We start from the raw sequence: 15,939 nt of genomic DNA on the forward strand, positions 1-15,939 counted from the left end.
TAGCAACACTGGCCTCAACTTCACCCTTCTAGGAAGAAAGAAAGACATTCAGAGATATGTGTTAGTGCCTCTGCCCTAGGTGTTAACTGTCCTGGGGGGTGTCGTATGTCCACATCTGAATGTAAGAGAGATTGGAGAAGATGACACTTTTCACTGCATACATTACTATGCTGAACAAAATCAGGACTAATTTAGAGAGGACAGCAGGGATAGATGGATGGTATTATGCATTATTCTGGTAATTGTCAATCTAGAAGCATAATTGGGTTAATTTATTCTCCTTGCATAAGTAACCTTACCATTACATTTCTTCTTAACTAAATGAAGTTCTTGTAGACAACTTTGAATAACTTAAGAATTTTTCATGTTGCTTGATATAACAAGTAGCTCATAATATTTATAAAAAGAAAATCAAAAACTGATTTTAGATAACCTAAATCCCGAATTTGGAATAAAATAATGATTATCTCACAGTGTTGTGATGATGGTAAACCAAAGTAATGCTTATGAACATAAATTGTTATCTCTATAATTATTTATTCAACCATATACCATCCTTACTAGGTGTTATACATCAATCACTATTATAGTAGATACTAGGGACTCTGTGGCAAACAAGCAAGATACTATGAATGTTCTCATTTAGTGAAACAGACATGCAATAAACAAATAAACTTGGAATATAATTTCAGGAAAAGTAACAAAAGGCAAGAGAGGGTTCTATGGGAAGAGATCATCTTTAAAGAAGTGATTTTGAAAACTTTGTCCTGACACTCAAAACTCTAAATATCCAAATTTCAAGTCAGATATCCTTGACAAAAAATGTGGTTATTTCCTGAAGAAAAACATTAGATCCCTTTTACCTTAGAGATAGTAATGTGAACTGTTACAGTAAATGCCTGTTTCTCTTTCCCAGAGAATGGCTGTCTGTCTAACTCATTGCTAAGTGAATGCAATTTCACCATGGAGTGTTTCATTCATAGAAAAATTGAACAAGAAAGTGACTAGGTTTCTCATCTTTCTATTTCATATTATTCTAGAAAACTTTGTTATGTCCTTGCAGAATGTGATAACTCCTTTTCCTACAGTCAAGGTCATACCTTGATCCTCACACTTCTAACACGGAGGGAATTATGATATCCATCAGGGATCTGTAGAGAAATATGCATTGGCAAATATTTAAAATACTGCTTTAAACATTAATTTAAACCCATTTAAGCGTTCTGAAAAAAAAATATTAAGTAGCATTCATTGAGAGTTCAGTTACTGTAGAATAGTGTCCAATGATTGTATTCGCATGACTGATGGAGAGTAATTGAGTAGCTGTTTGTGGATTTTGTGATGATAGCCATGTTAGTGTGCAATCACATACAGTTCAGAGAAAGAGTCTTTATATATCCTATGTGTCTTTTTTTTCCTTAAGGATGTTCTGTTTACTACAAGTATGTTTCTTAACTGTGGAATTGTCCATGATTTTAATCATTAATTCCTCTTTTCTTAAAGCTATTTCCAAAAAGTATCTTTAGATAAGGCAGCTCCTTCGTTAAGATTATTTATTTTCTTGAAAGGCAGTCACAAAAAAAGAAAGAGTGAGAGAAAGGGTAAGAGAGAGAGAGAGAGAGAGAGAGAGAGAGAGAACGCTTCCATTTGTTAGTTCACTCTCCAAGTGGGTACAACAGCCAGGGCTGGACAAGCTGAAACCAGGAGCTAGGAACTCCAAATAGGTCTCCCCCATGGGTGACAGGGACCCAAGCACAGTGGGACATCTTCTACTGCTTTCCTAGGCACATTAGCAGAGAGCTAAATTGGAACTTGGACAGCTAGGAATTGAACCCTTGTTCATTTGGCATGAGAACACTGCAGGTGGCAGGCAATCCCCCGTACTATGGCACTGGAGTCGTAAGTCAGCTTTTATTTCTCTTTATTCCTCCAGATATTTCACAAAGAATATAAGTGGCTAAAAATATTTTCTTATTGCTCAGTAATTGTAATGTATAATATTCGAAATTTAAATGCTATTTCACTATCATCGCACATTGGACTTGGCTTCCATTAGTAGTTTCACATAACATAATCATACTATCTTAAAAATTTATGGATTATATGAAAGGCTCTTTTCTATACTGTGAGAGCCTCCATAGTTTTCATCTATTCATTGTGTAGGTGAGAGTTCATTACAGTGTTGAAGACTGATTGATATTTGGAATGCAATGAGATGAGAGTGGGAATATCAGGGACCCAGGTTTCTGCCACAGAATTGATGCGATTTACTGAGATGAGTGGCTCTAAGGAAAAGAAAGTTGGGGACAAGATGATAAATTGAGTTTGAAGATGTTGAGTGGCAAGTCAGAAACACAGTGTATATGGGAACATAAACAAAGTTGGGGCTAGTCTGTATACATCTTCAACTCATGGTCAGTCTGTGAAACTGCAGGTATGAAGCTCAGGAACAAACCTTCCGGAAGTTCTCTGCATGTTTAAAATTAGAAAAGGAAAAGCTGTCGAGATTGCTGATGACTTTCCTCATGCAGAAGTGAAGCTGTCAGTGTGGTGGTACCAGAGCACAGGATAGGAACAGTTCAAGGAGATGGGCAGCCGTGATCAGGAGAAGCTCTGTGACCTTGGGTGTGAGGCGTGGTTAGCAACAGGACTGAGATTGAGCTGTGACTGCCTTTCAGGTAAGTAAATGATTTAGCACGCAGAGAGAACCGGTGAGCGTGGAAGAGAGATTTTATGTGGATTGGTAGATGAGAGAGAACAGAAGTAGGAGCTGAGAAGTTTCACTGTGAGGTAGAAAAGGGAGAGAAGCAGTGAGGGGAATGTGGGGTTTTGTTGAATGTGATTTTGTTTGATTTCTTTTTGTAATGAAGGAAACTGGATAATGTTTCAACGCTAGTCAGTAGTCAAGGAGCTACTGAAATAAGTGGTAGAATAAAGAGCCTGAAGAATGGAGGATGGATCAGAGTTAGACATAATCGGTGAGGGTTTTTTTCTGGAGGGGGAAGGGTACTCCCAGCACAGTGAGAGAAAGGAGGGCATATGGTGGGTGAGGATGAAATTCCTGTGCACTGGCTCCTGGTTCCTCAGCATCAGGCAGGCTCAGCTGCTGAGAGCTGAAGTGTGAAGGTAGCAAATCTGCGAGAGTGGTGTTTTGATAACCCAGTCTCCACCAGGCAACATTTTCCCAAGAGGGCTTACTATGCAAAATGACATGCAGGATGACTGGCTTTTTCCCCCACAACAGCCTGGTGTGATAAAAAGCTGGAGGCAACAGAGGTCAGCGATCAGTAGACTCTGTGTTAGATAAGTGATGACAGAGGACTGATGAAGAAAGGAGGGAAGTGAGTAGCCATCCTCTGCTGTTGGGCATACCTGCTGGAAGGACAAGATGTACAGTTGTTTATGCTGATGCCCGAACTCTAGAGGCTGTGTGTGTGTGTGTGTCTGTGACCAACGTGGAACTGAGATGGATCTGGGGAAGAAGTCACTGGATATAAGGAGTCTTGTGAACTATTGGGGTAGTACTGTTGGTAGAGTACTCAGGAGGACACTGATTGGCTGGGTTATAGCAGGGTATGGCGTGGTACAGAAAGAAATGCCATGTTATAGTGTAGTTGATGAGGTATGATACGAATGATGAGTGTGATATCATATATGATGTGTCACACTGTACTGTAGGATGGGGCAGGATGGGATGGGATGGAGTGATGTCGCATGGTATGCTCCGGTATGGCATGGTACAGTATAAGATGGTATGGGATGTTATGTATGTAGTGGAGTGGTATATTACGTGTCGTGTAGTGTAGTACAACAGTGCCAATTTAATGCAGAATGAGTATGATACAGTATGAAATGACATTTCATGGATGTAGTGGAGTGTTGTATTGTTATGGTTTTGTGTAGTGTAACACGACACAGTCCCAGTTCAATGCAGTGTGAGGTCGGTCTCTTCTTGACCCAGCTGTGACAGCTGTTGAGTAAACATGGACTAGGTCCATGTTTATTGTCTTGGGCAAGCCCCAGTGCTAGCTCTGTTTCTGTGCTGCATTGGGGGCAGCCTTGTGCTGACTAAGGGGGAGGGAGTTCTCTGGATGCCAACAAACCAGACCATATGTCTTCAAACTCCCAGCGGACAGCTCTGTCGCCTTTCCCATTGTTAATCTGTGAAAGATATAAATGAATGTTCTTAAATTTGTCTAATTTCTTCAATGCCTCTTCATTATACTCTGTCTCTCTCTGATATCAGTTGTGCTGTTATTTATTACATCACTGATATATTTTTACTAAACCATTTCATAAAATGTTGTGAGTACCCATGAGTGTTTTTTGTTGATGAGTTATTGAAGATGATTTACATAGTTTATCCTTTTTGGTTTTGCTTTCGTGAGGGTATTTTAAGTTATGTTTTTTTACTTCTTGAAGGAACAAATGATGTGAAAATCCTTCCAGGTCAAGCTGTCTGTCCCACTCCAGGGTGCCGAGGAATAGGCCATATCCGGGGTCCACGTTATTCAGGACATCACAGGTAAACTTTTTTTCTTATTTAATGTTGCAGGAATGAATGGCTGCACTATGCAGGTGAGCAATTATGTAACATTTCACACCTGTGCCTCTTGAACTGGCTGCCCCATCACACTCTTTTCTCTGCTGCTACATCCCTTCCTTGAAGTCTCCTGCCAGCTGCCCTCCTCTGCCCTTCTACAGTCTTCTTGGATGTCTGATGCTTTTTGCAGATCACGCCCCTGACTCTGGGGTCCGGCAGCTTTCTAAACCAGCATCCTGTTCACAGGTGCGCACACACACACCCCACAGCAGGCCTGAATCAGCTCCATACCACGGCTTAGTCCTGCTTGTTTCTAGAAAACTCCTGAGCCTCTTGTCTTGCTCCCTCTGGTTTTTAGCTAGCCTCTGTTTCTTTTATTCTCTTTCTTATTCTTTGGATGAGTTCATTCTGTGACAAATAAAAAGCGTGAAGTTCTGGGGTGGAATATGCCTATACTTCAAATGCATGATAATGTGGAATGGATGGCAGTTACAAAAGAAAATAAGCATAAATAAGTCATAGTGGTGACCTAATGACAGAATGTGTAAATTAAAAGTAAGCAGAACTGACATTAAATGTGTCCAAATGCACAAAGGAAATTACAAAGAGAAAGCAATGTTATATAATGTGTAAAGCCGTAAAATATTTATTTGCGTAAAAAAAATTAAATGCAATCAGGAAGTCCTTGATTTTTCAGTGGGAGGCAATCCTGGCAGCATTGCCTAAAACCATTGTTTAAATGAATCAAAGCCAGTTTCCCGGGTAGGATATAATGACAAACACCCTAGATAGCATACATGAATTAAAATGCCATATGTGTGAAGTATATTAACACAATAAAAATAGCATAGACTGCAGAAAAAGACATCAGTTAAAGACATGCAGACAGGTTGTCTACTTGCGCAAATCTGTTGCACTCACTGGCTCTGAGAGCAAGCTGAGCCTGGTGTAAATGTCTGGGTGCAATGTGAGGGAGGGAGAGAAAGAAGAGGGAAGAGCTCCACACAGTGGGGAGGTGATCTGGATCGGGTGGAACCTCCGCTGTAGGGAGGGAGACACTTTTCAGACAGCACTGAGTCACTTCAGAGAACCTTCCTGGAGCTCTGCGTGTGTGTGTGTGTGTGTGTGTGTGTGTGTGTGCGCGTGCATGCGTGTGGTATGCGTGCAAGTGTGTGTGTGCTGTTTAGAACTACTGAGCCCAATATGTTAGTCACTAATCATGTGTGTGTTTAAATTCATGAAAATTAAATAAAATTTAAAGACAAAAATAAATTGCCTTAGTCACACTCAGCCATATTTCAGATATTCAGCAGACACACCAGGCAGGTGACAACTGTATTTGACAGCACAGGTAGAGAATGTTCACACGATCACCTAAAGTCTGTTAGGGATCCCTGAGAGCATCTAGCACATTCTGCTTTGTCTCTAGATTTTTCTTTTTTAAGTGGCTGGGTTTCTGGGTAAATAGCTCTCTTTGTCTCTGCTTCAGAACTTGGAACATTCTCCTCAAAGTAGTCAGACCACAATGTTACAGGTTATCTTGCCTACAGAGACCTGTGGAGATTCGTCATGGTGGTGCTGGTTCTAGAGTAACAGATAACCTCCCTGATTGGCTCAACCACAACCTCTTCTTGTCCTTCACGGCTGCTGACAGCCTGCCTACTATCCTCACCTGAATGGGTTCTGAGAAGGCTCTGATCAGAGCCACAGGGGCTTGCACCGCTTTGTTCCTGTGGCTTCCCCACAACATAGGCTCATCCAATCGGATATAACCAGGCCACTGTCCTTATCTGTATCATCTCATCATCATTACTGTGCACTTGACATGTTGTTTATCCTCCAGGTAGCCTCTAAAGGTTGAGCTGGGACCCTCTGAACAAGCTGTCATAATGTTAAATAAGTAAAGTAGAATTTAAAGAAAGGTATTATGTGAAACTTAGAGAAGCTTAATGAAGTGCTGCAGATGCTGACCGGGCACTGGCCGGTGTGAGCCTTTCCTGCTGTGGACCCACAAAGGCCCAGGACAGCTCAGGGCCGTGCTGGGCTCCAGGCTCCTGGCCCAGTCTCAGCCTGACAAGGCAGAGCTCATGAGAGCACGGGAGCAAGGGATTGGGAAGCTTAATGATTCCGGATTCTCACAAATGAAAAATGGGAAGCAATGAGTAACTGTCATTAGCTTCTCTTCAGAATGGAAAAGCTGAAAGTGAGAGAACTGGATGCTTCTTGAACTTACTTACATTTTTAGGTAGGATTTATAAGGTATTTAAACTAGGAGGTAAATAAACTTTAACTTTATTGTGAAAAGAACTGCAAATAGTCTTTACGGCGATTCATGCTGATTTGTATTAAAGCAGTGAGGACAGTTTCTTGGTCGAGCAGTGGAACATAAGCCAATCCCTGCAGTATGGGGACCCGGGGTAATCAAGTGCTGGATAGTTCTACCTCTTGCTTTAAGTCATTTAGTCATAGTATTAACCAAGATAATCAGTTTCCAAATGTGATTTGTAACTTGAAATCATGCAAGCTTTCCTAGCTGACTTGGGTTTGTTTTCATATTCTTTGTATTGTGATGGTCTCGATTTCATGTAGCTCTGGAAGATGACGATTACTGTTCTTCAGGATGTATCTGGTTGTGTGTTGAGAACAAACACATGCCTGCTATTACATCACCCTAACACACCCTCGGTTTGCATTAGCCTTTGATTTTTTATTTGTCAAAGAGATAGTAAACGAGAGAGGAAGATTTTAAAATGCCGCTGCCTTCTCCCAGATCCCTAGATGTGCTATTATCAATGTTTCTGGCTTGAGATTCCCGAAAAATTTGAATGAGTACAATTTGCATACTGCAAAATGAAAATATTTTCTCATGTTTTAGATATGTCCCACTACCAAAGAAGCATGATTGTCTAAGATGCTTCTTGCTGTCTCTAGAAGGTAAATATTCTTTTAAAAATTTTAACCAAGAAGAAAACAAAATTCAGAGCAGAAAGCCCCTCCAGCTTCACTAAGGCCTTATACAACAAGCCAGTTGACTTCTGCTTGTAAAACCTCAGGGAAAGCTTTAAAGCTCGTAGCTGTACTTGAAAGACACGGTGATCTCAGGCTTTGCTCTAAAGTACTGCCAGGCAGCAACGGCTTGCAAGAAGTGAAAGCTGTTCTTACCATTTCATGTCAGAATTTCTGATTCTGATATTGAAGGCTTGCTGCTTCGGAAGGAAGTAAACAATTTCCTTAAAATAAGTTGTCAGCTTCTTGTTTTATACAGCTGACTAGAACAGTGACATCAAGATGGCACTGAAGACATTTGAAAATGATATAGCACTTTAGCAGGTCAGGTGGACTGCCTCAATGGCTTAGGTGGATTTCAGACAGGTTGTTTTAGTTTTCACTAAGGTGAGCAAGGGGTTAACAATAATATACAAAGCTGTTTGGAGTTCAGGTAGAATCTGCATCAACCATTATTTGAAAGAAAATTGCATCAGTTCTTATCTTTATGAAAATAGGACTTTTGGCACACAATTATCACATCATTTACATTTTATTTCAATGAATTTACATAGTGAATAAAATGAAGTAGGTGTATTTGTTAACATAGAAATGTTTGGAGATGACAACATTGGAAATGCAAGATGTAAACTTGCTTTTGTGCCAGGGTCCAGGATTAGATGTGAAGTTGTTTTTTCTAAGTGAGTAAACCACACAGTGTAGGAGACTTGAACTGACTCTGTCATAAAACACACAAAGGCAGTTAACTGAGGCGTTAACAATTATGCTTTTTACATAGAAAGCTAAATATTCTAACAACGTGAGGACCTCTGGCCCCAGCCCATACACAACTAATGTGCTCCACTTTAAACCACCTAGAAAGAAAAGGTGCATGCTGCTCGGGGGGTGGGGAGGTGTCAAATAATTCTTCATGGAAGCTTAGAGTATACCCTAGTGTCTACTTAGGAATTTCCTGGAATCTCTGTGTCACTTCAAGAACAGTCATGGGCCACAGGTATTGTGTACAGCAGTGAGGATACTGCTTGGGACATGTAAGTCCCACATTGGAGTGTCTGGATTCAAGCTCCAGCTTTCTGCTAATGTGCATGCCAGACATAGCATGAGATGGCCAAATAGTTGCTCTTGCCATCCACTCAGGAGACCTGAGTCGAGCTCCCAACTCTTGGCTTCAGTTGAGCCCAAGCATTGCAGTCACTGGTAGAGTGAACAACCACATGGGAGTTCTGTCTGCAGTGTCTCCCTCTCTGAGCACCTGCATAGCTCATAAACAAATTAATTAAGGTACAAGAACAGCAACTGAAATTATTTCTGTCTCTTTTTCGCCACTCAAATTTGTTCTTGTGCATGTGTGTGCGTGTGTGTGTGTGTGTGATCTCAGTCTATTCATGTTCAAAGATAAAAATTTGCAAAGACAGATGCTTATTTCTACCTTGCTTCTATGTCCTATGGATCAAATCATTCCACTCTTTCTGGTTTGTTTCCTCATCTGTGAATTAGAACTTTTGTAGTAGAAAATGTTCAATTTCATGATGTTAAAGATGATATAAATCTTTGTTAACTGAAACAACACACATTATTAAAATCATAACTGTGAAAAACACATTATTAAAGTCATAACTGTCGAAAAATAAGGAGAGCAGAATATGAAAAGCTTTTAACTCACCCATTTCAGACAGTGATAGGTGAAATACACAAAACAGAACTAAGGACACAGCTTTCTGAATAACAGAGCTGCTTGTGCTCTCTGTGGCTGAGGCTCAGGACTGTCTGCCTGAACCTCTCCTCCATTTCTCCTCCACTCCTTTCACTGCCATTTTTATTATATTATATTATAATATTACATTACATTACATTATATTTATTACACTATATATAATAAAAATAATGTAATATAATATAATATATTCATTTTGGTTTTGCTGGGAAGGCAGATTTACAGAGAGAAGGAGAGATAGAAAGATTCTTCTTCCTTCTGCTGGTTACTCTTCACATGGCCTCAATGGCCAAAGCTGAGCCAATCCGAACCCAGGAGTCAGGAGCTTCTTCTGCGTCTCCCACACAGGTGCGGAGTCCCAAGGCTTTGGGCCATAAGCAGGGAACTGGATGGGAAGTAAGTAGCCAGGCACACACAGTCCTGGTGCATACAGGGTGAGGATTTAACCACGGAGCCATCATGCTGGGCCTTCACTGCCATTGTTAACTATGCCAAGATTCCTCTTCAGGTCCCTAAATCATGTTGTCTGACAAGTTCTTGCCTGTATCCCAGAGCCACTGTGTGATAGATTGTGTAGCTTCCCTGCGGTAATGGTGGAAGTTATTATGGTTTCTCCTGAGTGAATTCCTTATTTCCTCAGTTTTTTCTTTTGTTTTGCTTTGTTTGTTTAAATTTGGGTTCTGGTTAGGTTGTCTGGCTCCTTCTCATCATGTATCTTTAAAAAAAAAAAAGATGTATTTATCTTTATTGCAAAGTCAGATATACAGAGAACAGGAGAGACAGAGAGGAAGATTTCGCATCCAATGATTCACTCCCTAAGTGACCGCAATGGCCGGTGCTGAGCTGATCCGAACACGGGAGCCAGGAACTTCCTCCAGGTCTCCCACGCAGGTGCAGGGTTCCAAGGCTTTGGGCCATTCTCCACTGCTTTCCCAGGTCACAAACAGGGAGCTGGATGGGAAGTGGAGCTGCCGGGATTAGAACCGGTGGCCATATGGGATCCCTTTCAACGCGAGGACTTGAGCTGCACCGGGCCCTCCCATCATGTATCTTAAAGCCAGTTCTCAAGTACTGGCAGCATTTCTCTGTTTACTTCTGAAAATGTGATGTACAAAGAGCTGTGCCGGAAGCCTGGCCCTGCTGGCCGTGGGAAATGCAGCTGGCGGGGACCAGGGTTCTGCAGAGGAGCACCCTGCCACAACCATCTCCACAGGGTCTTTATTTGGAGGAACTTACTGCCTTCAGAAAACATGCTTCCAGGTTTTTTCAGGTGTGTTTCTGTGGCATCTTGTCCTGACAGACTCTTGGCTCTCATCTGATCCATTTTCCATTGCAAAAAATGTCTTTTCGGATTGAAGAACTGCCAGAGCTGTTAACATGCCTACTGGCGAACCTAAGATGCCCACATATCCTATCTGAGAGCCTGGATGTCGCTCTTGACTCCAGCCTTCTGCCCAAGTGGACCCTGGAGACAACGATGATTGCTGAAGTAATTAAGGCCTTACCATCTACATGGGATCTGAACGAGGTTCCTGGACTCTCGCAGTAGCTGGCTCAGCTGTGGTTACTGCAGGCCTGTGGCTGGGAAACCAGCACACAGGAACATGCTTGCATACTTTCTTTCACTTGACCTCGTTCTCATTCTCTCTCTCTGCTCGCTTCCCAAATAAATAAACAGAAATATTCTTTAAATATGCTACATTCTTTCATTTGCTAGCATTCCTTCTTTCATACATTCTTTTCATAAGTTTATATCCTTTTATTAATTTATTCTTTAAAATTAGGGGAAAAAGTGAATTTATTATCAGGGATAAGTGATAAATGTAATTGTTTGACCTGGCATGTTTTGTTTGACTTATTTTTAAAAAACCTTTGCACCCCAAAATTTCAGTTTATGGTTTGTTACTTTGTTTCTAGACTGATACGGTTTTTATATCTCAACACAGTAGTAGTTTCTCTGTATAGACTTTTATTACGGCTTTATTTAGCTTGGCCTTGGGGTTGTATGAACCTCCTATGGCTGATTGGTATAACATGTCTGAAAGGATTTTTGAGGACCTAGCTTTAATATTAGTTATTCAGAACTCCTAAATTAATTGGCACATGTTTACATGTGATCCCTTTATCACTGATAGGCTGTTTGGTTGACTTGGGTGCCAGACAGTGTAACTGAGTTGCTTGGAAATGTTAATATAAAATAACAAACATATTTTTGCTTTAGTAAGTAATAGGAAATGACTTTTGCATTGCATTAAAGAACACTTTTGATTCTTAAAATGACATGATTAATGACTTAATTTAATGAAAGCATTGATAATGTAACAAAAGATCAGTCATGGTTCTCTAAATCACTCCATCGCTGTAAAATTCTTGGAGATTAATGTATAGATCTAGTTTTACTAAACTAGGGAAATTTGTTAAAAATTCCATGGATTTTTGAATTTATCTCATTTTAAACTGGCATACCGAATGCTTATCTCTACAGCAGCCAGATTCTTGGATGCAGTCTAAGTCTTTTTATTAGCATTTCAGATTACAGAGATTTCCAACGTGGCATAGACTGCGTCCTAACAATGATGGAATTAGACCCAGCTCTGGTTATTTCTGGGTGAGAACAGCGGTACATTGACCAAGGTGAAAGCCACAGTGATGCTGTCTGCTCATTGTAAATCACCTTGAAATCCATAATCAAAGTAAAACTTAGACAAAGGCAACTCTGTGTTCAAAATTAAAACTATTTCCAGTATTCATTATATTAAGTTGACACCACTTTTAAAAACATTTGGCTATTTTTATTTGAAAAGCAGATTTTACAGAGAAAGGAAAGACAGTAAAAAGTTTTTCATTTGCTGGTTCACTCCCCAGATGGCCGCAATAGCTGGAGCTCAGCCAAGTCAGGAGCTTCTTCTGGGTATCCCTCGTGGGTACAGGGTCCCAAGGACTTGAGCCACTCTGTGTGGCTTTCCCAGGCTGTGAGCAGGGAGCTGGATTGGATGGCAGACAGCCAGGACACGAATTAGCACACATATGGGGTACCAGTACCACAGGTGAAGGGCTAGTATGTGCCGCCACTGTGCCAGCCGTGAGTTAATATCATTTTGTTACAAGGTTAACCAGTGGGTCAATATTCAACGTTTGATCAATATAGAGAGGCATTAAAAATAGGAAAGAGTATTTGCAATCCAATTGCAAAATTATAATCCTTACTCTGTTTTTTTTATCTAAGCTTTTATACATTTAAACACATATGTGTATATTTATAGGTATATATATTTGTGTAGAATTAGGATACATAATATTTTGTTGCTTATTTATAAATAAAATATCAGATAGCTTTTTATGTTCTTGGAAACTCCTCCAGTACAATAATTAAGTATGATATCTGATGGTTTCATGATTATTTGTCTTCTGGATTGCATTTTAATCAGACATGGCTTTCTGTAGGAATTTTACAACCTCTGCTTTGTTTCATATGAGTCAACAGACAAAATTCTCTTTTGTGTGAGATTTCAAAAAACTTTTTTATTATTTTTTTGCCACTCACATTATGTGGGTATACTTTTTGTGAAGAGCATTTATCTGTTTTTAAAAAGAAAATTTCATAAGGCTATTCCCATTGTTAACCGAATTTCACCTATTGGTAGTTATTATTATAATAGTCATAGACGTTGCTTGTGTGCCGATTTTTAAACCTCGATTGTTTTGCTTCTTTTGTTACTGTTGCTCTTATTGATAATGTTGGTGGGAATGGTGATGCTATCCTTCCTTTCTTTTTGTTGAAGAGAACTTTCTTGGTTATTTTTAGTTTAGAAAGAAGCTTTTTATTTGTTCTAGTTGTAATTCTAAAGCTTTAACTTTATGGATTACAGAAGTCATTTGAACAACATTAATCTTTGGCTTTTGAGGGGCAAAGATGAAATACTACAAATGCTTTTCTTTTTTCTGTTATTCCAGGATTCCGAGTTTCATTAATTGAATTTGAGGTTACATGTCTCACTCGTTGTTAACTGGTGTTTAGTAATAGAACAAGTTCCTATAAGGAAGAAAAGAGGGAAAGGGCAGACAATTTTTCAAACGTATTTAAACAACTGTACACTTGTATCTCTATCAGCTTTCCTGCTTGCAGTCGTAGTATCCAGTCCTCAGCTGCAGCCTTCCTTGTTTCTTGATTTAGTATCTTTTCTTATTCTGACACATATCAAGGTTTGCTTTAATTTGTATGAAATGTACCTGAATGTTGTATTTAAATATTTGCATATCATCTTACCCATTAAAGCAGTATTTAAGCAAAGCCTTTTCCTTCCAGGGTTCAGTCAGTGTTAGTTCTGTCAGGTTTGTTTTGATTGCGGTGACAAAATTTTCACTGGAAGATTGGTATGTGTAAGAATTTAAAATTCTCCCAAATATGCCTAGATAAGGCTTTATTTTTATTAAACTTGACTATAACGTGGTTTTATCTCAGTTTTAGGCCAAAATCATTCTTCGTTTCAGACTTGTTTTCCTTCAAATATTTTAAAATTCCAATTCCAACTACATTCTTCATTTCCTGAATTTCTGTAGGACCTTGGATGCAGTGTGGCTGTGCTTCATGTCATTCATCTTTCATCCTTTTCAGCTCTCCGTTTTCTTCCACTGAGTGCTGGAGAGGCACGGGAGCTTCAGTTCTGTATAGCTCGTGGGAGTTGTGCATCTTTGCCAGGATTTCACTGTGTGATGATCGCCTTATCTCTCCTCACCAACTTCCCACCTGCTTGTTTCTTGCCCTCTCAGTCAGCTTTTTCTGTACTGGCCACAAGTGGATCTGTTTCATGCTGGGTGCTGTGGGAGGTATGTCTGATGTGAAGTTCTAGATTATAAGGTGTTCATACTCCTGGAATGGAAAGCAGTTTTCCTCCATTTACATTTTCAAAACAAATGCGTTTAGCCCTTTACTAAAAGTAATTTAAGTATAATCCTTGTAATGCCAAGAGGTGGGACAAAGAGTAAGTTCCATTATCTCTGAGTCACATTTTCTTCAACTGAAAGGCCAGTTGATTCAACTAAGTGGTTTCCTATTTCCTCTACAGACTCAAGATTGCCCCTTGCCTATGGGCATACGTTCTACTAACACCTGGTTATTTCTCAGTCCAAACTTATCTAGAAATCTGTGTGACCATCACCTATTGCAGATGATTTGATGATATCATTACTACTCTATTGTAGCCATCCTCGCACAGGCCTAGGGATTTCTGGGACACCATGTTGCCAACAGTCAGAAATATTTTCTGTTCATGTGTTCCACCCACAAGCTTAGTGCCTTTGCCATCCTTAACCAAGCAGGCAAATCATGCTCAGTGGCTACAACCTTAGCAGATTGAGGTGCATTAACACAACTTTTATTCTTCACTCTTCACGATTTCATGAATGAAGATTCATTCTTCCAATATATGTTTTCATCATTAGCACATGGTGGTTTTTTTCCTTCACATTATCAAATTGAGAACTTCTGCCTTTTTAGTGTCAGCATCGCTATTCTTGTGTAACGGTTGACTGTTGACAAGCTCTGCGGTGCTATGATGGACCATCTGATACCCAGGATGGTTAATAAACGAACAACAAGCAGGGGGTAACACGTGATGAGTGGGTTCACTGGGCAAAGGAAAGAGTCTTACACCAAGTAGGACAAAGTGTGCACTGTGAAATGTCCTCACAATACTCACAATGGCAAAATTTTAAAGTTTGTTAAAGTGTTTATTTCTGAAAATATTCACTTAATATCTTCAGATCACACCTGACCACAGATAACTGAAACCATAGAACACCAACTGTCCGTAGGAGTAGTAGAGCAGGGAGGAATACTGCATGTCATCTGTGAAACTGTTGGATCCAAACGGTACACAACCAGAAACATTGTGAGAGGAATTGATTCCAGTTGTACATAACTGATTCGTATGCTCATGTCTCTGCTTACTGAAATATAAGTCTCCTCAGCTCAGAATGGGCATTCCAAACATGAGACCCATAACTGCAAGACTGTTGGTAATAGCTGGAGCTCAGTTGGAATAACCCCCTTTCTTAAGTTGTGACAAGATTAATGATCCTTTCATTATGTATTACACATTACACACATGAAAAAAAGACATATTATTTCATAATTAACTCACTGTGATTTCCTGAAATTAATCAAATCAGTGACGAAAGAGTCCTAGCTAGTCTGAATTCATGTGAAGCTCTTTATTATGATTTGAAATGAATTATTTTTCTCAAGAACTGTCATCCCTAGGCCTGGAAAAGTGGTCATTTTCTGTAGTTTTGTTCTACCTATGAGAATGCTTCCAAAAGTTTATGGAAAAAAATAGGATTCAAAGGTAAGTTAATTTTGGTGTAAAAAAAAAATTGAAATCCAGAATTTTTTTGCATAATAGGCATTTCCAACAAACTTTCCAAAGTAGCTTGGTGTAAGTTAGGATTGCATGTATCACTCTCTTGGCGATTCTGCTTTTTCATTTTTGTTTAAGTACCATTAATTTTAAAAATCTCAGCCTGAAATCTCAAGAATCGATTCATGTGGCTGGGGTTACCATTTCCTTTTGTTAAGTATAATGTTGATCTCAGGAAAAGATTTGGGAAGTTACTTGGAGTGAAGACAATAGAATGAGCTAGATTTGATAAGATGTTTAGATGTTGATGGTTTCTT

General features: G+C 39.7%; 1 protein-coding gene across 1 annotated transcript in view; it reads left to right on the plus strand.

Annotated features, from left to right (window-relative positions):
* The window catches only part of L3MBTL4 (L3MBTL histone methyl-lysine binding protein 4), a 347,858-nt gene that overhangs the window by 199,430 nt on the left and 132,489 nt on the right, over positions 1-15,939 (plus strand). The window contains exon 12 of the mRNA XM_040970594.1: positions 4,423-4,525. Within this exon, the coding sequence (XP_040826528.1) occupies positions 4,423-4,525 (103 nt within the window). The remainder of the gene's footprint in view (positions 1-4,422; positions 4,526-15,939) is intronic.

Source organism: Ochotona curzoniae, unplaced genomic scaffold (assembly GCF_017591425.1).
Source record: "Ochotona curzoniae isolate NIBS_2020 unplaced genomic scaffold, NIBS_Ocur_1.0 scaffold_4812, whole genome shotgun sequence".
NCBI classification, from domain to species: domain Eukaryota; kingdom Metazoa; phylum Chordata; class Mammalia; order Lagomorpha; family Ochotonidae; genus Ochotona; species Ochotona curzoniae.